A 21,778-nucleotide genomic window follows, 5' to 3' on the forward strand; every position below is an offset into this window, starting at 1 on the left:
TAAAAATGCTTAAAAAAAGAGAGAAAGAAGTATGTGGGCTGTGTTTGGTGAATGATGAGTGACCCGGTATGGATGGGACACTTGGTACATGCATGGCATCAGACTTGTGGTATACATTTGGGGCAGACCATGAAAGCCTTGAGTACTGTGCTTATTAGACTCTACTTTGGCCCACAACTCAACTTCTTCCAGCGCTTGCTCAGGTTTTTCCAAGTGCAGGTGGGAATGGCTTCCTGGGAAAAGGCTGCCAGTTGTGGGGACTGTAAGTTGTCTTCCCTCTAGTGATTGCTGAGATGCCCCTTCTTCAGAAATTCTTCCCATGCTACCTGGAATAGAGTGAATGACCTTCCCCTTACCACCCCTGCTGGGTGTAGGACTTCCCCTCCCCCAAATGCATTTATGCTGCATTAAAAACTCTTTGTGCTCAGCTTATATTTTGGTTCCACATATTTGCCTTCTCTCTACATGTTTTGCATTTATCAGTATAACTCTTGGTTGCAAACTTCCAGAAGGTAGTACTTGCATCTACAATAAAATCTTATTATGATTTTATTTGCAATCAACTTTAATTCATTATTGAAATAATTCTACTTACAACCCAGACCCTCCCTCTACTTCCAGTTCTGTATTAATCACTCTTCTTATTACTCTTATAATACTGTGTATATCTCTGCCCTTGAACCATCCTATGTTGTAATTATAACACCTTGTGTTATAAAAACCCCTTTATTTGTCTGTCTCCTGGCAGACTGGGAGTTTCAGCAAGGTCTGGGTTTAATTCATCTGTGTTATGAGTCTTCAGCACAGGCCCTGAGCAGGCACTTAGTAAGAGTTTGTTGAATGAGTGATAATTACTTAGGTGTTTCAATCTCCCCTCCCCCTCCACTAACTATAGGCTCCTGATAGACAATGACTGTGTCTTATTAAATCCCCAATGCCAAGAAAAGCATGGCATAGGGAATGAGCTCAGTGAATGTCTATTTTATTGGATAAGTAAGAATACATTTCATTCCAGGGACAGTTACGAAGTACATTCATATACATTACCCAGTTGATCTCAAAATTTTCAGATTCTCCCAGTCTGGTGTTCTTAAATCCTTATCATGGGCTCTTTGCCTTCCTTGCTCTCACCCATTTAATTTTTCATCTTTACGATCTCTCCCATTTTACCCTTCAAATCATCATAGCAGAAGTTCTGAGGAATTCACTGCCCCCCCCTTCCCCAGTGTAAAGCAACCTAAAGGGCAAGTTGTACTCTGATCTGCTCTGAACCAAGATCATGCTACTTAGCAGCTTTGCCACAATGGGCAGGCTCATTGATCTCCCTCAGTCAGCATTTTCTTCTGAAAATGGAGACAGTAGTGGTTGTGAGGATTAAATGAAGTAATATAAGTTGAGCACCTATTATGAGCTCTGGTTGAACTCAGTAAGTGGAAGTTCCTGTCCATATGGAATGGTGGACTTTGAGGCATCAACAAGCCAGTGGAAAGGAATTGTGGTTTAATAACAAGCGTGGAATTGGGTTGCCGAGTTGTTTTGGGATCTCTCCCTGCGAGCTGCCACCTTTTCCCCAGGCAAGCCTAGGCCTTTGCCCCTGCCCAGTACCACGGACAGTTCCCCCTGCGTCTGGCTAGCTGTGTGGCTACTGCACTTAGCATCTAAACTGCATTTAATCACAAGTGATAGTTTTATTGTATGTAGCAACAAGAGAAATAAAACATGTCAGAATTTACCTCTGACTTGCCATCATCTGTCAGTCATATCTTAATTTTAGAGATTTTGAAAAATGTATGTCTTAGAATCAATGAAGTGATGACAAATTATGAGAGAGAATATCAGTGAGCAGTTGACCATTGATCTTTGAACAGGTTAGTACTTATAATAGCCGGCACTTATTGAATGCTTACCATGTTCCAGGTCCTTTTTAATTTTTTACTTTTTATTGATTTCAGAGAGAGGAAGGGAGAGGGAGAGAGAGAAACATTGACGTGAGAGAGAAATATTAGTTGCCTCCCACCCTCACCCTGACCTGGGATCGAACCTGTAATCCAGGCATGTGCTTTGAAAGGATGACCTGGGAGCAAACCCAAAACCTTTTTGGTGTACAGGACGACACTCCAACCAACTGAGCCACACTGGCCAGGGCCAGGCCTTTTTCACTCCTTTCTCTCCTGTCCTGGGTGCTGTCTGCCCTCTGCACATTCATTTAACAAATATTATTTGGAAAAGATAAATGTGAGTCAGATAGACAGTTAATTAACTGTTTTCCCACCATCCTTCCTCCCAAAATATTCCAGGCCTGAGCCTCATTTCTTTAGAACATTGCTTCCTGCTGAAAGATGATATAATGTGTTAACCTTTTCAGTCCACATCATGCTTAGACCATTTAAAAAGGATTTCAAATGCATAGCACATGACCCAACAGTTTCACTCCTGGGTATGCACCCAGAAGAAATGTGCACAAGTGGTCACCAAAACACACATACAAGAATGTGTTTGACAGAGCTATTTGTAATATCCCTAAATTGGGAACTACCCAACTTCTCATCAGCACTGGAAAGGATGAAAACAATTTTGATGTACTCACACAATATAAGACAGTAAAGCCACAAGGATGAATGAACTACAATGAAACAGTCAACGTAGGTGAACTTCACAAGCATAATGTTGAGTGAAAGAAGTCACATGCTAAAGAATGTATACTGGGTGGCTCTATGTATCTGAAAGTGCAAAATAGGCAAAACCAGACTGTGATGTTAGAAATCAGGATAATGCTACTTTTGGAGGGGATGTAACAGCTACTCATGAGGGGCTTCTGGGGACATTGGTAATGTTCTGTTTCTTGATCTGAATGCTGGCTGCATAGATGAGTACACTTTTACACACAGACCTGGGTTTAAAACCTAGCTCTGTCTTGTCTAGTGTAACCTTGTACAAGTTGCTGAACTGCTCTGAGCCTGTTTCCTTTTTGTAAAGTTAGGATAAAAGTACTTGACTCTCAGAGTTATGGCTAAATTTTATATATATATAAATTATATATATTCCCCCCAAATGTATACACACACTTTGAATAATTATAAAAGTAATGTTTATTTATTTTCTATTTTTATTTTTAAAAAAATATTTTTATTGATTTCAGAGAGAGGAAGGGAGAGAGAAAGATAGCAACATCAATGATGAGAGAGAGTCATTGATCGACTGCCTCCTGCACCGCCCCCCCCACTGGGGTTTAAGCCCACAACCTGGGCATGTGCCCTGACTGGGAATTGAACCAGGATCTCCTAGATCATAGGTTGGTGCTCAACTGCTGAGCCACACCGGATGGGCAAAAAGCAGTGTTTATTAAAATACGTTTCATTTTCAAAATTGAGCTATCAGCTGTTAAAGTGTGTATACATGTTTTGGGACACCCTGTATATATGCCTGGTACAGGGTAAAATTTAAATAATATTATATGTTATATATAAATGATGTTATATATAGTATTGTGTGTGTGTGTGTGTGTGTGTGTGTCTGGTACAGGGTAAATGCTAAAAATGTTTTCTGTTCTAATAATTTATTGTCATCATTTTATTATCCTGTTCCTTATGAACAACTGCATTTGGGAGAAGGCATATTAAGCACATTCATATTCAGTTATAAACAACTGAGTGAGAATTTGCATGTTTCTTGGAGACACATCCTGAGAATGGATAACGCTACTTTTGGAGGGGATGTAACAGCTACTCATGAGGGGCTTCTGGGGACATTGGTAATGTTCTGTTTCTTGAACAGAACACAGTTGTGGGATGGGCGATGCCAGGTGCTGTCCTGGGTGCTGAATCAAAGTAAAGGAGGAGTTTGATCAGGGAAGTCTTTGTGGACGAGATGGCATTTGAATTCTGTGGAAGGACAAAGTGAGTTAATGATTCAGTAAAAACATGGTTATTGGAGCCAGAAAGACCCGGCCTTGAATTCCAGCTCTGCCCTTCGTAGTTATGTGTCCTTGGGAATGTTACTTAACCTTTTTTTTTTAAAAAAAATATGTCTTTATTGATTTTAGAGAGAGGGGGGGGAGAGAGAGAGAGAGAGAGAGAGAGAGAAATAGAAACATCAATGATGAGAGAGTCATTGATCAGCTGCCTCCTGCACGCCCCTCTACTGGGGATCGAGCCCGCAACCCAGGCATGTGCCCTGACTGGGAATCGAACCTGATCTCCTGGATCCTAGGTTGATGCTCAGCCACTGAGCCACACTGGCCAGGCTTATTTAACCTTCTTGATCCTCATTTTATTACCCTGAAAAATCAGATAGTAGTTATCTCATAACTTATTGTGAGAACCAAATGAGATGATACCTATGTCAAACACTTGACTTAGCATCTGGCAAAATGTTAATAATAATTTTAATAATAGCCACCTTTGCTGAGTGCTTACTGAATACCACCAACCACCTTGGATGTCCTGAGGATTAAATGTTATTATATTATTACATTACCTTATTGTTATATTTAATCCTCACAAAAGCCCTAAGAGTTTGGTGAGTGCCTGATAAATTATAAGTGTTATTTAAAGCTTAGCTCTGGAGGATGGTTAGAATTTTGATAGGGTGAGGGAGGGAGGAAAGTAAAGAAGAGAAAACCAGGATGAGGAAGTTATTGAGGATGCACATGAGCAATGAGGTGCCTGGCTGGGCTGGGGTGTGGAGACTGAGGTAGACCAGGAGTAGATGGGGAGGGAATCAGGTCGTGGAGGGTCGTGAATGCTTGGGTGCAAAAGTTGAACCTAATTTGGCAGGCAGTGGGGAGTCTTTCTAAGGCTTTAATGGGATTATAGCATGATTGAAGGTGTGACTTATTTATGAATTTGTATTTTACCTTCATTTACATTATAGAATTAATCCATTATCTCTAAAACTTCAAGAGACAGAGAAGCATACAAAAGAGAAAATCTCCCCAGTGTGCTGGTTGGAGTACAGATTAGTACAATTCCTTTGGAAAATGATTTGTCAGTGTCTGCTAAAGCTGAATGAAGGCTGCCCCATGACCCAGCAATTCCACTCCCAGGTACAGTTCTAAGAGACCTGGGTACAAATGTTCACCAGGCCATGCACTAAAGTAATTATAGCAGCATTATTCTTAATAGACCCAAACTGGAAAGAAAATCAAATGTCCATCAGTGGTACAATGGATGAATATATTGTGGTATATTCATACCGTGGAATACTACATAGGAGAGGTGACAAGTCATCCATAACTACATACAACAGTATGGATAGATCTCATGCAATCAACACAATATTGAGCAGAAGAAGCGCCCCTTTGCCCCCAAAGGCCATGCTCTGTATATAAAGTTCAAAACCAGGCAAAACTAATATCTCATATTAGAGATCAGGATAGTGGCTACCCTTGTGGAGCAAGATAGAGCCTGGAAGACAGCACAAGTAGGCTTTGGGGATCCCAGTAAAACTCTGGTTCTTCACCTCGGTGCTGGTTACATGAGGACGTTTAGTTTGTGAAAATTCATCAGGCTGTACACTTAAGGTTTGTGCATTTTTCTCTATACATCTTGTACTAAATGAAAAGGTTACAAAATGCTCTTCCACACTCCTCTTCTAAAACCTTTCTCCCTACAGTTATTCCCCATCAGCAGTTTGGTTCATATCCTCCCAGATTTTTCTGTGTCTATGCACAAAGATAAAGACAAAGATATGCATAATCTATAGCTTTACAAAAGCAGTATTATGTCTTAAATACCATCCACAGCATGTGTGTTTTTAGCTTAGTGTGTTGAGGCAGTCTTTCTGTATTACTGTATACGTAGATCTACATGATTCTTAAATAGTTGCACAATGTTCTACTGTGGGATGTGTCATTTTGTAAACTGGTCCCCCGCTGATGGGCAGTTAATTCCAGCATTTCATTGGTGTAAACGATACTGTGAGGAACCTTTTTATACATATCTTTGTGTACTTTTGTGACTATTTGTGTAAAGTGAATTAGTAGGAGTGGAATATCTTGGTCTGAACTTAAGATAGTTAATCAGTTAGCAGTTTGTTGGGGGGGGGGAGCAGAGAGACCAGTTAGGCGGCTGTTAAAATAGTTTAGACTTTGAAGGTGGTTGGATGTGAAAAGGGATACGAAGGGAGAGATATAAGAGATGTTAAGGGCAAAGACTTTATATGATTTGGCATTGATGGGAGAGAGGCCCTGGGGGTTCTGCGTCCAGGTGACTGGGAAGGTTGAGGACACAAGTCAAAGGAGGTGACTGGGGAAAGTGGGGCCGGGGTGGGTGTGGTTTTGGCCAGCTCGCATCCAAGGAGCCTGCTCATTCATCATCAGGTGGTGCTTTCCGCAGTACTGTTCGAAGTGTTGCTCTTGACAGGGGCTACTGAGTGAGGCATAGGATTCCCCTAGGGTGGTCCTCATGTTGCTGGAAGGGAATGAAATCAGCAAGGGAGAGGATCTAGAGGAGAGAGAGAATCCAAAGAATAGAATGGTGAGGTCCTAACATACAGGGATGGTGGTCGTGGTCATAGACAGGAGGAAACTTGCTAGAATTCACGATCACAGAGGCCAGAGGAGGAGGGATCTGAAGTAACTATTGTTCAAAGGATGAACTAATCAGTAGCCTGTGTTAGTGCCCCTCCCTCTGGCTCCCCAATGGGTGTTATCATTACATCTTGTACTTGCTCTTCAAAGCACTTAACACACTTGTGATTAATCCATGTGATCATCTGTTGGGTGTCTGCCTCCCTCTCTGCACTGTGAGCTCCGTGGAGGCAGGGACTCTCACTCTAGGTCCCCAGCATCAAGCATGGTGCTTGGCACACAGTGGTGTTGGTTCCCTAAGCGTTTGCTGCCTCCTGCAGGACTCCAGCTGTCCACACACCCTCTCTCTCCCTTAAACCCACACACAATACTCTGCACAGTTGGGGAGAAAGAGGGACTTAGGTCCCTGCAGGAGAAAAGCTGTACATTTTGAGTTCTGGGTGTAGCAAGTGTGAGTGGGTGGCCAAAAATGGGTCATTCGAATTCCGTTTATTGTATATCACAGTGGCCAGCCACAGTTGGTACCCAGAGTTTACAGGACTCCACTCCAGGCCTCGGCAGTGGAGCATTCTGATAATCTGGGATGATGAAGCCTCTCTTATCGGTGGAGACCAAACTTGGAAGTGTGTTTAATATCTTCACTCAGCGTATGTTTCTTGAGTGAATGAAAATGCCACAGTTCAGGCGTTAGGGGCTGAGATAAGGCCCTTGTACGAGGTCGGAGCCATCATTAGACCGGTTCAGCAAGCCGTATGAACAGAGTGGTGGAGTGGAAGCTGCACTGTAGGAGACGGGAGTGCGTGGTCGGTGACACAGGTGGAGAGGCTGTTCTCTGAAGAAATGTGTTGGTTGAAGGAGGTGGTGGAAGAAGCGAAGCCTTGAACAGACTTGCAGGAGTAGAAAGAGCCAGAAGATGGAGGGGTGGCAGATTCAAGGTCCAGAGAGGACAAGGGGTGGGAGGAGTTTTCAGTGAGGGTGGGAGGAGGTGGGATGGGGAGAAGAGATGGCAGTTCAGCCTTGGCAAGGAGGTCACCCCTCCCTCTCAGAGAGGAGAGGAGGGGCGAGGGGCAGGTTGGAAGGTCTGAGGATGGTGAAATTTGGAACTGAGAAAGAGCAAGTCAGAGAAAATACATCTTTTCGGCCAAGCAGGAGAAAGGTCATCTGTGGGGATGGATGGGGCTGTGGGGTGGGGAGTGGGAAAGCACTGGGACAGTCACTTTGGGGACTGACTGCGTGAGCAAGAGATGGCCAATGGATGGGTTAGATGGTGGACCTTGTAGTGGTTGGGTACATCTGTGGTTCCAGATTGGGGACTCACGAGGTGGGGAAGGTGACATGTCGGGGGATATGCAAGACAGTAGGCTTGGGCAGATTTGGGGAGTGCTGGGAGGTCTCTCTCTGCAACAGCTGTGGCCACTTTTGTTTGGCACCTACTTTATGCCGGGCTCTGTGGTAAATGTCCTTCCATTTAACCTTCTCAGCAGCTCCATGGGGTAGATGCTGCCCAAGGTCATCTTGCCCGTGACTGCCTGGGCCATTGATTGCAAAGCCAGGCTCACCTGTGTGGTGACTCATGCCTATCCAGGAGCCCAAATAGGGTTCTGGATGTGGGACGATTTGGGGCTTCACAAATGTGAAGCCCACCTCTCCAAACCTCCTCCTCAGCCCCCATGGGGCCCGAGCTGTTGTCATGTTCTGGCCCTGCCCTTTGCCAGGAGAATTGTGTCAGACCCTGGTGGGCGGGGCTGAGCCGGTGTGAGGCTCCAGAACAGGGCTCAGTGGGGAGCTAGAAATCCCAGGCAGGGATCTGGCATTTGTCCCTGGACATAAGACTGTGCTTGTGTGTATGTGTGAGTGAAGGAGGGACGTCTCTGTGCCTGTGAGTCTGTTTCTGAGTGAGCACGTGTTTCAGAACCTTTCTCTGTGCCTCTGTAGCACTATACACAGAGAAACAGAAATACTGGGGAGGCGATGCTGCAGAAACAAATTAGTGAAAGAACAAATGGTGGAATGAAGGGAACACAGACAGAGGGACACACACGTTGCCCCATGTGTTCAGAAACTCAGGGTGGCACACATAGAAATGCAGTGTCAGTTTTTCCATGTACTTTCTTGAGTGGGTTGGCGTATACCTTGGATATGGATATGTGTCTGTGTGTGTGACTGGCCTCAGAAACACAGCATGAAAAGTCTGTAGAGACCCATGGAAACACAAATGTGGATGCTCAGACATATATAAGCACACTGTGTCTTTGCACATATATTCCTGTGTGTGTTACTGTGTGTTTTTCTGAGTATATGGGCACCTGTATCTGAATAACACAGGTACATGTGGGAGACAAATGTGAGTGCACACTCTGGAAACACGCAGAGTGTCTATATCTGTGTGTCTGTGTCCTAAAGTCAGGAGGAAGGGGACACCATCATTGAGCTGGGAGGAGGGAGGCTGGGAGAAGGCCAGTGGCAGGCATTCTGGCCTTGCTTTGTCTCCTGGCATGGAGACCTAGCTCTCCTTTTCTCTTGTCACGCAGGATGATGGGGTTTGGGTCGCGGTGCTTTCCCCCAGGGGGTCAGCAAGCACTGGGGAAGTGCCTGAGGTATGCCAGCTCATCCCAGACCTTGTGGGGAAGACCCCACTAAAGATCCACCTTGCCTCTAGCAAAGCCTCAGTCCCTACAGGGTGGCGACAGGTAGAAAGCTTACCGTGATCACCAGGCTGTGGAGCACAGAACAAAGAGACCCTCCTGGCGTCAGATCCTGGCTCCTGCCCTTTCTGGTTCTTGCCCTTTCTGGCTCTTCAGATGTGAACAAGTCACTTAGCCTCTGTACCTCATGTCCCTGGTATTGAAGCAGGGAGAGCAGAAGCATCCACTTAATGGGTGCTGGGGAGAATTAAGACCACTCTCAGGGTAGACCCTCCTTCATCCAGCTGGTGTTAATTGAACACCTACTATGGCCGGACCTGTTCTAGCTCAGGTGTTTCAACAGTGAACAAAACAAAGCTCTCTGCCTTACCAAGTTTGCCTTCTTTGTGGAGAAAGCTGGTCAATAAACCAAGAATGCACCCTGTGTCCGGGGTGGTAAGTTAGGAAGAAAGGCACAGCAGGGTGATAGGGCTGACGGGGGCAGGGGTGTGAGCTCCAGGGAGTGGCCAGGGAAGGTCTTGAATAGGATGATATTGGATCACAGAGAGGAAACGATGCATTGAGCTGCTGCAGGGGAGGGGTTGCCCAAGGGGAGGGAATAGCAAGGGCAGAAGGCTGTTTGTCTTCATGAAAACCCTGTTGTTTTCCCATTTCACAGTTGGGAAAATGGAGGCACAGAGAGGTTGAATAATTTGCCCGAAGTCTCACAGCCAGTGAGAAAGAAATCTAGGATTTGAACCTGGACAGCCTGGTTCCAGAGCCAGTGATCTTAATTGGTGGTGCTCAATCGGGGGTGACTTTTACCCCCCAGGGGATATTTGGCAATGTCTTGGCGCATATTTGATTGCTACACTGGATTGGAGGGTGCTACTCGCATTTACTGGGTAGAGGCCAGGATAACCATGAGACTTTTACAATGCACAGGACACCCCTGACATCAAAACAGTATCCCACCCAAATTGCCAGTCATGCTGGAATTGAGAAACCCTGCAAAGCACATGACAAGGGTGTGACATATAGCAGGTGCTCAATAAATAATAGCTGGAGAGGAGCAGGAGAGAGGATTTGGAGAAGGCTACAGGGGAGACGTGAGTTCTAATTCAAAGGGGAGAGACAGTCCACCTAAATGAACCCATTAGTTAAGAGAGCACATGTGCTACTGTTTTTTGGGTGGGTATGAATGGCAGACTGCCCAGGGAGGGTGGCTGCAGGTGAAGCTGGTGGTAGGAGGAGGTTGATGGATTGGGGGTGGGGGCCAAAGCTGGGCAGCAACCAGCCACTGAAATGCTAACCAGCCGTCTTGCCTCTCTGTCTCCTCCCACCCTGTGTCTCTCTCCCTATCTCTCTCGGCCTCTCTGCCAAGAAGGGGACAGCCGGAGGCTGAAGGGGGCCATTCAGAGGAGCACGGAGACGGGCCTGGCGGTGGAGATGCCCAGCCGGACTCTGCGCCAGACCAGCCATGAGTCCATCGAGGACAGCATGAACAGCTACGGCTCGGAGGGCAAGTGAGTGTGGAGCCTGGCCTGCCCACGGGCCTCCTGGCTCTCGGTCTTCCCTGGCACAGGGCCGGAGGACCTCAGACTTTGAGGGGCATTGGCTGAGGGTTCCTGGGCTGTCCCATCTCAGAAAGGAAGTGATGAAGCAAGGAAGCTCTGAGGAAGGGCAAGGAGACCCAGACTCTGGAGCCTGATTCCCTAGATTTGAATCCTGGCTCCACCACTCACTGTCTGTGTGACCTTAGTCAGTTCATCTCCCTATGTCTCAGGTTCATCTGTAAAATGAGGATAGATACCTCAAAGGGTTGTTAGGAAGACTAAGTGGGTTTATTTTTATAAAAAGCATAAGACAGTGCTCAGCCTTCACCTCGCCTCCCCTCCTCATTTTGGGCCCTGCCTTGCAGCTGGGGCTTCTGCTGGCTGAAAGCCTTCCCACCCCCGGCCCCTCCTAAACTGGGGATCTGTGGCCTCTGTGAATGGCCTTGCCTTGGCAGGTTACTGCCATACCACCCACCTCCTAGGGAGGCTTTTCAGAGGGCGAGAAGAGGAGGACTGCGGAAGGGAGAGGAGGGAGGGACCACGACGGGAACAAATGTTTTCTTTAACCTGAGAAACTTGGCAAGGCAGCAAAACTTGGAGGGAGATATTCTGGGCATCTGGGTAGTAGTGGGTCCCTGCTGAGTTTCAGGGGGTCAGGAGGTTTGAGTCCTAGTCCTGGCTCTGCCACTGACCCCAAGTGGCCTTGGGCATGTTCTTGGCCTGTCTAAGCATCGGGTGGCCAGCAAACATCTCGTCTGTTGGCTTCCAGGCGGGTCAGAGGACCAGGTCACAGGAGGGTGCTGTGGTGCCCTGAGCAGCGGTAGGAAGTCAAACCCATATTCCCATTTTATAGAATAGGAGGCAAAGGCTCCCAAATGCCACACAACTTTCTCCCAGAGGAGCAGCGTAGGAGGGTAATAAAGTTGTGAGGATTAAGGAGTTACTATATGTGAAAGTACTTAGAATAGTGACCGACACGTAGCAAGCACTATTATTATTCGCTGTGATTGATGATTGTTGTTCGTTGTTAACTTAGCCATTGTTATTTGGGTATTTTGCTCCTTCAGGTCAATTGCATGAGCCCCCCTAAATACAATCATGCCTATAAAGCGCTTAGCACAGGGTAAGCACAGGATAAATGCTGGCTTTACAATTATTGAAAGGTTTTGGGTGGGTGTCTTGAGTCCAGCTGAGGGAGGATTGGGTGGGTTGGAAGGTGTGGGGTCCAGCAGAGGGCAGAGCCTTGTCCTCCTGAGAGGGCGCTGCCACCGACTCAGCACCTGGGTGAGGAAAGGAAGGCCAAGGGACAGGTGGGGACCTTGAGTTGTGGTTGGCCTCCTCCTTGTCCTGGAGGTATTTTGGGCACTGGCAGGACCCAGATGCCAGGCGCTGAAACAGGAGGGGGTGTGGCCACCCTCCTCCTGGGCTCCTGCCAGGCCAGCTGAGGCTTAGAGGAAGCCAGCGCACTTGAGCAGCCCCTGCCAGCCTGCGGCCCTGGGCACTTCTGGGCCTATCTGCCCCAGGCCCTGAATCACCAGGCATGTGTGTTCCTGTAAATGGGCACAGGGGTGCTCCCATGTGGATCTTTATTTCAGCAAATGGGATTGAGCACCTACAGTATACCAGACAATTGGGCTGGGCACTTGGGGGACCCGGCCTTCTTTTGATGAAGCAACTAGCAGTGGTGAGCGCTGCAAAGGACAGGCATGGAGAACTTTGGAAACGTTGCGCCCTACCCAGGTCTTGGGGCTGGGGATAGGGTGTATGTAGGTTGGGCCACCTGCTGGTGAAGATCCTTGGGCTCTAGTTTATACTGTACCAGGTTACAGTGGCTTTGGCCCTCGCTCTTCAGGGTATGGTCCAGCAGCATTGGCATCCACTGGGAGCTTGGTACAGCATCTCAGGCTCCATCCCAGACCCTCTGAATCAGTCTGCATTTTAACAGGGTCCCCAGGTGGTTCATGTGCACATTAAGGTTGAGCAGCCCTGGATTAATGGCAATGTTCTAGAGCTAACAGTTACTGAGCACTGGCTGTGTGCAGACACTGTGCTAAGTGCTTTTACACTTATTGACTCATTTAATTCTCAGAGCAACCTGATGACGCCGAAGCTGTTACTATCCCTATTTTACAGACAAGAAAATGGAAGCCAAGAGAGGTTAACTTGCCCAAGGTCACATAGCCAGTAAGTGGCTTCAGATGCTGGGATTCAAATCCAGGTATTTGGAGTCTGCCCTTAACCATTACACTACACTCTCTCCTCACTTAATGGCTGCATCTGTGTCTGGAGGTAGATAATTCCAGGATGGCTTGGTGGCTGAACTATGCCATCAAGGACCCTGAGTCCCTCCACCTATTCCCTCTGTAGGCCTCAGTATCCCCTGGAGCTTGGAAGGGCTTTCTTTCCCTGAGCCCCTGTCTGCCTGATTGAAAACTGGGGTTCTGAATGTGAAGGATGGAAGAGAATAGCTGTGGGTTTGGCAGGCAGCCAAGCTCCCCCCACCAGTGGGTCCATCTCCCCCAGACAGGGGGCAGGGTTCAAGACCCCTGAAAAAGGGCCACGAGAACAGTGTCTCCCTGGACCCCCCTGAATCCTGAGATACCCCCTGGTGATGGCATCAGGGTGGGTTCCTGGGACATGGATTCGAGTGCAGGTAGGTTGTGGAAGGTGATTCCAGATAACCGTGGCAGAGGAGCACATGAGAGATGGCGCAGGGGAGTAACACGCACCTCGAGAAGCCAGCTGCCACTGTGGGCAACTGGAGTTCAGTCCTGATGGGGACTCAGAGCCATTGTGGAACTTGTGCCTGAGAGTCACCCCTGGGAGGCTCCTTGCTGAAGTATTTGTATTCTGACCCTCATCAGTTACTGGTTGAAACCTCCTGCCCTTCCTGCAGCACAGAGGGCTCTGGAGCCCAGAGACATCCTCAGGGGCCAGAGAAGCACATGTGCTGGCAGTGTGCCATGGTGAGGGTCAGGGGATATTGGGGGGCAGCAGTCTGCTCCCCTGAGTGCACAGCACCATGTCCCACTGCCCAAACCAGAAACCTGGGGTTCTCCCAGATGGCTCCCCCTCTCTCACACTCCAGATCCAATCCATAATTGGGCTCTGCTCTTTCACTACTAATTATCTCTTTGCGCCATGCATTTCTCCCCATCCCTACCCCTTTGAAGAAGCAACTGATCACTGCTGCTTGGATACCTGCAAGTCCCCTTTTGGTCTGAACTCTGTAGTCTGTCACTCAGCACTTGTTTCCTCTGGCTCTGCAGCCTCTCCTAGTCCCCAGCCCTGTGCCTAAACTCCAGCACCCTGAACCTCATATACCTCCTTGTCTCACCTCTGGGTCTTTCATTCATTGCTCCCTCCTCCTGCACCCCCTTTCCTACCCCTACTCCCGCTGCACCCTCTGACTCATTCCTCCTCAGACCTCAGCTGAGAGTTGGCACATAAGCTTTGTCTCCTGTGCCAAATCTAGTTAATTGATAGTGGCTCCCCAGAGTGCTGTGTTGAGAAGGATTCTGGAGCCCAGTCCAGGCTTGGCAGGAGTGCTGAGGTTGATTAGCAATGTCTGCCCTGGGCGTGGGCAGGGGAAGTGGAACAGCGTGGTCTGTCGTTCCTCTGACTATATCAGCAGCTTCCAGTTCATTCTTCCTCTGTCGCATCACCAGCACCCTGTAGTAATTGTCACATGAGTGTCTCTCTGTTTCACTAGACACTGAGGTCAGTGCCTGCCCACCATGGGGCCAGACCCACAGATGATGCTCTGCAAATTTTGTTGAATAATGGGTAGGTACCAGTGGCAGAAGCATGTACAAATTCTACTTTCCCTGCCCCTTTCCAGTCTCCTTCATGACACAGAGTTGGGGCCTCAGCATCCTCTCTATAAACCCAAATCTCTTTGAGCTGGCTGCCAGCGCCCCTCCTGCTCCTTCTCTCTGCCCCTCATGGTCCTGAGGTGTCTGAGTCATCAGCATCCAGCTTCCTGGGTGTCTGGGTCACTTTGCCCACGGCTCTAGAAAGTAGAGTGTGAGCTGATGGCAGGGCCACTCGGGCCCCTGGGCTCAGAGGCTCATTCCTGCCAAGGCTGTTTGCTAACCACCAAAGGCCCAGGAGGCTGGGTGGGTTGTCAGAACTCCCTTCCCCTTCCCCACCTCTGCTGTTAGCATAGTCATCATGCCCAAAGGACAGACCAGGGCTGGCTGGCTGAGCTGTGGGCTAGGAGATGGGTGTTTATAAGCACTAGTGCCTGATGAGCATTTTACTGTGCCAGATTCTGTTCTGAGAAGTTTATCTCATTTAATATTTACAACAGTACTGAGGGGGTAGCCTATTATTGTTTATTCCTACTTCGCCAAAAAGGAAACCCAGGCTATGAGAGATGAGGAATGTGTCTTCACAACTAATGAGTGGGGAGTCGGGATTCAAATCCAGGCCTGTGTGACCCCAAAGCTTGGACTGCAAATCCCTGTGCTCTGCTCTGGGCAAGGCTCTGGTCTCCTCATAGCACGGTATAGCAGACTGGTTAAGAAGATGAATTCTAGATCAGACTCCTGGGGTTCAAACCCCAGGTCTGCTACTTATTAGCAGGGTGATCTTAGGTGGGTTACTTGACATTTCTGTGCCTTGGTTTCCCCTTCTGTAAATGGGTATTGGTAATGCATACCTAGCTTTCATGGGGGTTGTTAAATGAGTATTAAACGAGTTAATGTTGATAACCTAATACAATCAGTGCCTGGCTCACGACAAGTTTTTGATAAATTAAAATAAATCAAATCCCTGGCTTCGTACCCATGAGCCATACTCTCATGGCAAGTGGGGGGTAGGGGAGGGGCAGGTTTGGGAAACATCTTGAATGCTGGAGAAGCCAGAGTCAGGATTGTGCGATGCCGTGTATCCTGGCATGTAGTCAATTCTGCTACAATGCTTGTTTTGAAAACGTGAATTTGTTCCAACACGATTGAAGTATTAGGGAATAATTTGAGCACAGCACACATTTTGCCTTTGCTCAGGTATGGTTTCATCCATGAGAAACAGTAGGTGAATGCAGAAAATTTGCATCTACCTAGGAAAACACAAAACACACACACCTCAAACATAACCTGCTCCCTCAGCAGTGTGTTATCTCATCCACACCCGGTGTTACAACTTTCTGTCCCATTTCAACAGCCCTCCTTCCCCCTTCACAGTAACTCACAGGCTGCCATCCTTCTGACATTCATTTCTACAAGCAAACTTTGGGCATCTTCAGGGTAAAGCACCATGTTTATTGTCGTATTTATGCATTTCTTAACTGTTTAACACGTGTAAGACTGTGCTACCATTTTTACTGTGTTCCTGTCTTTTTCTTTTTTTGGATGTGATACTGACATGGTATTTGGGTGTTGTACCCCAACTCCATTTTCCCTATAAGCTCTGTGATTTTTATTGCAGGATTTTGCATGCACAGTAATTTTTAGGAATTTATATTTCGTGTTACAGCAGAACAGACTGTGTGGTAAGCTCAGCAAGCCTGTGGGAAAGTGGATGGATGGTGGATGTGTGGGGCAGGCGGTAAATGGATAGACAGAGAGCTCATAAACCACTAAAGCCTTTCAGAACTAGGAGGGCTGTGCAGCCTTTTAATTTCTGGTGCAATTGGGACAGGTGATCCATCTGGAAAAGAGAGTAGAGTCAAACCCCCAATAACCCAATTACTTCTTTAGCCACGGAGAGCATGGAAAATCCAGGGCCAAACTGAGCTTAAAGATTAATAATGAAAGACAAGTGGGTTTCAGCTCCTCAAACAAAACTAACAGGATTTGAAATGCAGATCATCTCATTTCACCATTAACACAAAATAAAAGGCCAGTAGAAAACGGGTTGTAAACCTGTTTCAGGCTTCTGCGTGGCATGTGCCTCTGGGAGGACTCACCTGCTGCAGCCCCCACTCCCCCCACCCCAGGCCCAGGCTTGGTCTCAGGCACCCAGATGCTGCTCTTCCTAACAGGGCTGGAATCAGAAATGCCAGGAAAACACTGAAGAGGGAGAAGAGGCTTTCCCAGGCTGGGTAGCAGGCCACGGTCTCTCAATCCTTTATTGATTCTGCAGATACTGTGTGCCAGCCTCCTGTGCCAAGCAACTTGCCTGCATTCTTTCACTGCCTCTCCCCAACAACTCAGCAAGGGGATTACAATTTATTCCCATTTTGTACATGAGGAAACAGCAGCTCAGAGAGGGCACAAAACCCCATCCCAGGTTGCACAGCACTGGAATCCAAGGTCTGTATTACGCCAAAGTCCAGTCTTAACCACTATATTTTCCCAGTTTGGGACCAGCTGAAGGGTTCGGCATGGTCTATGTAGTAGCATGTATGTAGTAATAATTCAGCAAGCTCTTTCCTACCCCTTTGCAAATGGATCCAATGAGCAGAGATTTCCAATACATTTAAAACTGGTACAGTACAGGCACCCACCCATGGAGTGGCTGCATACTGTCCATGAGGTAGGTGTGGCCTTTTTGCAGATAAGAAGATTCAAGTGCAGAGACTCCAGCAGCTTGCCAGCAGTTGGCTGTGAGGAGTAGGAGCAGCTCTGACATTGCATCTGCTGCCTTCCGTCCTACTCCTGGGAAGACCCCGAGGTGGAGTGGGGTCTCCAATGCAGTTGGTCCTCTGGCCAGCAGGGACCTGCCACCACTGTATTCTTCCTTCTTCCAGCCCCACAGAGGATGTGGTAACCCTTTCATGGTTTCTGGGGTGTCTGCATGGTTACTTGGCAGCCAGCAAGGCACCCTGGGATGGGAAATCAGGCAGCCGCCCAGATATTATAAACAATTACTGTTAATTACCAGGCCTGCCAGTTCCCCATTGTCTGCTCACAGTCCCACCAGGAACCAAGGAGCAGACAATGAGGATGTTGGAGGAAACTTTCAATTTCAGGCTCTGCTTGGGAGGCTGGGCCCCTTCAGTGACTTGGAATTCAAGAGGCACTGACATTTTTTCAGGCTTTTGGAGCCTCCAGACCCTCCCCCAGATGGCTAGGAGGTTGGGGTGGAAAAGAGACTGGTGTGGAGGAAAGGCCATGTCACCAGCCTTTGTGAGAGAGCCTGGCTCTTAGCTGTGGTGCTGTTAAGGGTCTTTAGGTTTGCAAGAATAATGGGTACTCATTTCTATCCCCAGATATTTAAGCTATTTCCCCCATACTTTCTCCATGATGCTGTTGCATAACTGTTGAGCTAAGATATTCAGGAGCCCAGTTGCTTGGATTCAAATACCACTCTGCTTCTGTCTCGGTTTGGCCTTCTTTTTCATGCAGCGGGAAGAGATACTCCCCTCTAGGGCATGGAGGGACAACAGAGCTTCCGAGTCTCACAGGTTCACTTCAGAAGACACCCGGCAACCATTGCTGCAAAGCATCGTGCCCTTTACTCAGCCCCACCCAGTAAGAAGGACGGGCACAGTCCTCTCTGCTTTCAGATTCCCAGACCTAGCTGGGGTTTCCTGTCATCCCTCAGTACCTCCAGCCCTGCTTGGGGACCCAGACCTCCCTTGAGGATCCTCCAGCCTCCCAGCCCCCTCCCCTCCACCCCTGACATCCTCTGCTCTCCCAGGCTGGAGGTTTTTGTTTGCTTGTTTATTTGGAGGCAGGGCCGCCTAGTTTTGCACCTATCCTTCTAAGTCTGTTTCCTCTTAGATTCGAAGCTCAAAAGCCAAGCATCTGACTGTCTTGTTCCCTGGCTACTGCCTGGATGGGGAAAGGGTGGCAGGGAGTCATAGGAAATTATGAAAATGTCAAATTATTATACAGCCAGCAACTCTGCAGATAACTTAAGTAAAAACAGAATTTATTAGAATGATGCTGGGATGTCTCACATGGTTGAGGGAGAGCTGAGCAGCCAGGACTGGGTAGCTAGTAGTTCGAGGTTCTTTCCAGGGTAGGCCATTCACAGGGCTCAGACCTAGGAGATGGGAACTTTATAACCCCATTTCAGAGAAAACTCACTAAAATTAGCTTCAGCAAAATATATTATTATAATTGTTGTTGACTTGCGTAACTAAATTCTGTTTTTACTTAAGTTATCTGCAGAGTTGCTGGCTGGATAGTAATTTGACATTTTAGCCTGTATGCTTCTCATTTTCATGATTTCCAGCCAGCCCTGGCTGGATGGCTCAGTTGGTTAGAGTGTTGTCCCGTGCACCTAAAAGTTTGCGGGTTTGATTCCTGGTCAGGGCACATTCCTAGGGTGCAGATTTGATCCCCAGTTGGGGCAAGTACAGGAGGCAACCAATCAATGTTTCTCTCTCACATCAATATTTTTCTCTCTCTCCCTTTAAAACAATAAAAACATATTCTCTAGTGAGGATTTAAAAAAAAAAAATGCAAGTCTTGCTTTAGGCAGAGCTTGATCCAGGAGCTCACGCAATGACACTGGTTTGATGGCTTCATTCAGGGACTCCAGGTGGTAGCAAGATAGTTGCCAGAGGCTCCAGTCTGTTTCAGGTTCAAGTCTGGTGGGTAAAGAGAGCTTCTCACTCTATACAGTTCAAAGAAAGCTTCCCAGCCAGATTCCTGTGGGCTGAATTGGGCCACACATCCATCTTTGAGCCAGTCACTGGCCAAGGGAAGGATTGGCTGAGCTCACACCAGCCTCTGGAGCCAAGTCATCTCCACTCCATGGGAATCAATACCTTGGGGAGAGGGCTCCCCAAGGGAGATTAGAGATCTTGTTCCTAAAGGAACAGGGTAGACATTGGGCAGCCTACGGCAGCAATGAGTGTAGACCTCCAAGGTCATGCCACTGGTCCCATGCATCTCAAACTGTCAGGTACGAATGACTCTTCTGGGATCATGTTAAAAGGCAGATTCTGACTCAGCAGCCGGGGGTGGAGTAGGGTGCAGTTCTGTTTCTAATTAGCTCTTGGGCGATGCTGGTCTCTGGACCACACTTAGAGTATCATGGCATGAAACCATAGGAGCCAGGCACTGACGAGCATCATCTCTTTCGATTCCTACAACCACCTCAAGAGGCAGGTGTCACCTTTTCCATTTCACGGAGGTGGAACCTATGGCTCGGCGAGGAGAGAAAGGGGATGGTACAGGAGAGTTTAGGGCCACGAAGGTAGAAAGGAGGGAGAGACGGACAGGTCATGGGTCTGCCTGAGGCTGGGTGATGGGTGTGGACAGAATCACCATGGTGTGGGGGACAATCTGGAGCTGACCGCCCGAGTCTGCGAGTCCTCTGTTGGCCCCTGGGAACATGTTTTCATCTCTTCTTTCATTACAGCCTTAACTACGGGGGAGTCTGCCTGGCATCAGACGCGCAGTTCAGTGATTTCCTGGGTAGCATGGGGCCAGCGCAGTTTGTGGGCCGCCAGACCCTGGCCACCACACCAATGGGTGAGTGCCCCAAGACCTTTTCCAAAGGGGGGGGTCCCACCGGAAGGCCTGCACCTCCCTCTTCATCCCCTCTGCCTTGGCTGCATCTGCTGAGCACCCAGCTTAGAGCCTGGTCCACACCTGCCAGGCCCTCAGCAGAACCTGGGCATGTGGTGTGGGAGTTGGTTCTGGTCTTATTTTGGGCTGGGAGCAGGAGAAGGGGATTAAACCCTAAGCAGAGAGGAATATCTGAGTCCTTGATTGAGCTTTGAAGCCACTTCCCAGTCTCATCTGTTGAGGCCTCTTGCAGGCGACGTGGAGATTGGCTTGCAGGAGCGGAATGGTCAGCTTGAAGTGGACATCATCCAGGCTCGGGGACTGACGGCCAAGCCAGGCTCCAAGACACTGCCAGGTGTGGTATGCCCTTCCCCGCTGTGAGGCAGGGGAGGACGTTGGGGAGCATGTTTGGAGGGATTTGTGGGTCTAGAAGAGAGAAAATTGAGCCCCCACTGTGGAGGACTCCTTTGTCCTAACTCTAGTGACTCAGAAAAAAATGGTGATTCAGGGTTTGTTCTGGGGACCCAGTTGAGGTTGTCGGCTGACCTTGTTGGCATTCCCTGCTACACAGAGCTCCTGGAGGACAGGGACCATCTTTTCTGTTTATGATTATACCCTAGTGCCTGAGAGGGTGCTTGGCACACAGTGGGTAGTCTGAAAACATTTGTTCAGTGAGTGGGTAGTGATGAATATATAAGCCAGGGAAGGGGTGGGAGAGTCAGAGACAGAGAGGAAAGAGGTGAGTAGAGTGAGCAAGGGAAGTGGGGAAACTTGCAGGACCTGGGGGAGTGGAGTAGGCCCCACCAGCCCTGGCTGTACCCCACCACCCATACCCACCACCTGGATTGGCCCTGTTGCCTCCTCCCCAGACCCCAGGGGGGCACTTTGACCTCCATTGGTGGTGGGCACCCTCCCTCTGCTGTGCCCTTTGCTCATCATTTGAAGCCCACACTAGAACTTACCTGCTGGCCTCTGTCCCCAGCGGCCTACATCAAGGCCTACCTGCTGGAGAACGGCGTCTGCATTGCCAAGAAGAAGACCAAAGTCGCTCGCAAGTCATTGGACCCGCTGTATAACCAGGTGCTGCTGTTTCCTGAGAGTCCCCAGGGCAAAGTCCTGCAGGTGAGAAGCATGTGTGTTCATGCGCAAGGTAATAGAGGAGAGGGAGGCACCCCTGGGGAGGACCTTGCATGGAGGAACTAGAGTGCTGGGGTTGATCCGATCTCTACAACTTACTGTGCAACTTTGAACGAGTTTCTTTCTGAGCCTCAGCTTCTTCATCTGTAAAATAGGGACAATAATAGTACCAACTGGTAACAGTGACAGTAACAGTGAAATGTGTGCTTTGTGCAAGAAAAGTATTTGCAAGTATGGCCTCTAGTAAGTGCTCTACAAATGACTCCCATCATCATCATCATTATTAATCCATCATCATCATCCTCAACCTCTGGAGGCTAGGGGCTTGGCCTGAAGCACAGTGATAATAAACTGAGAGCCCTTTGAGCATCCAGACAGGTGTGTGGCCCTCTGGCTATTAGGAGAATCTCTGTAGTGACTCAAACCTGGAGCTAGAAACAGCTGCCTATTGTGGGTGCAGGCAGGACCCAGGGCAGACAGATGCCTGCAGAGGCCATACGCCCATCCTCTTGGAGCTATCTT

The 21,778-nt window shown here is 48.3% G+C and overlaps 1 protein-coding gene across 1 annotated transcript in view; it reads left to right on the forward strand.

The window, feature by feature from the left end:
- The window catches only part of RIMS4 (regulating synaptic membrane exocytosis 4), a gene marked incomplete at its 5' end in the record, with an annotated part of 47,968 nt that overhangs the window by 20,041 nt on the left and 6,149 nt on the right, over nt 1–21,778 (forward strand). Inside the window, 4 exons of the mRNA XM_081149474.1 lie at nt 10,541–10,679; nt 19,971–20,083; nt 20,373–20,474; nt 21,102–21,241. Coding sequence (XP_081005600.1) covers nt 10,541–10,679; nt 19,971–20,083; nt 20,373–20,474; nt 21,102–21,241 — 494 coding nt within the window. The remainder of the gene's footprint in view (nt 1–10,540; nt 10,680–19,970; nt 20,084–20,372; nt 20,475–21,101; nt 21,242–21,778) is intronic.

Source organism: Miniopterus schreibersii (genome assembly GCF_964146895.1).
Source record: "Miniopterus schreibersii genome assembly, chromosome: 10".
Classification (NCBI taxonomy): domain Eukaryota; kingdom Metazoa; phylum Chordata; class Mammalia; order Chiroptera; family Miniopteridae; genus Miniopterus; species Miniopterus schreibersii.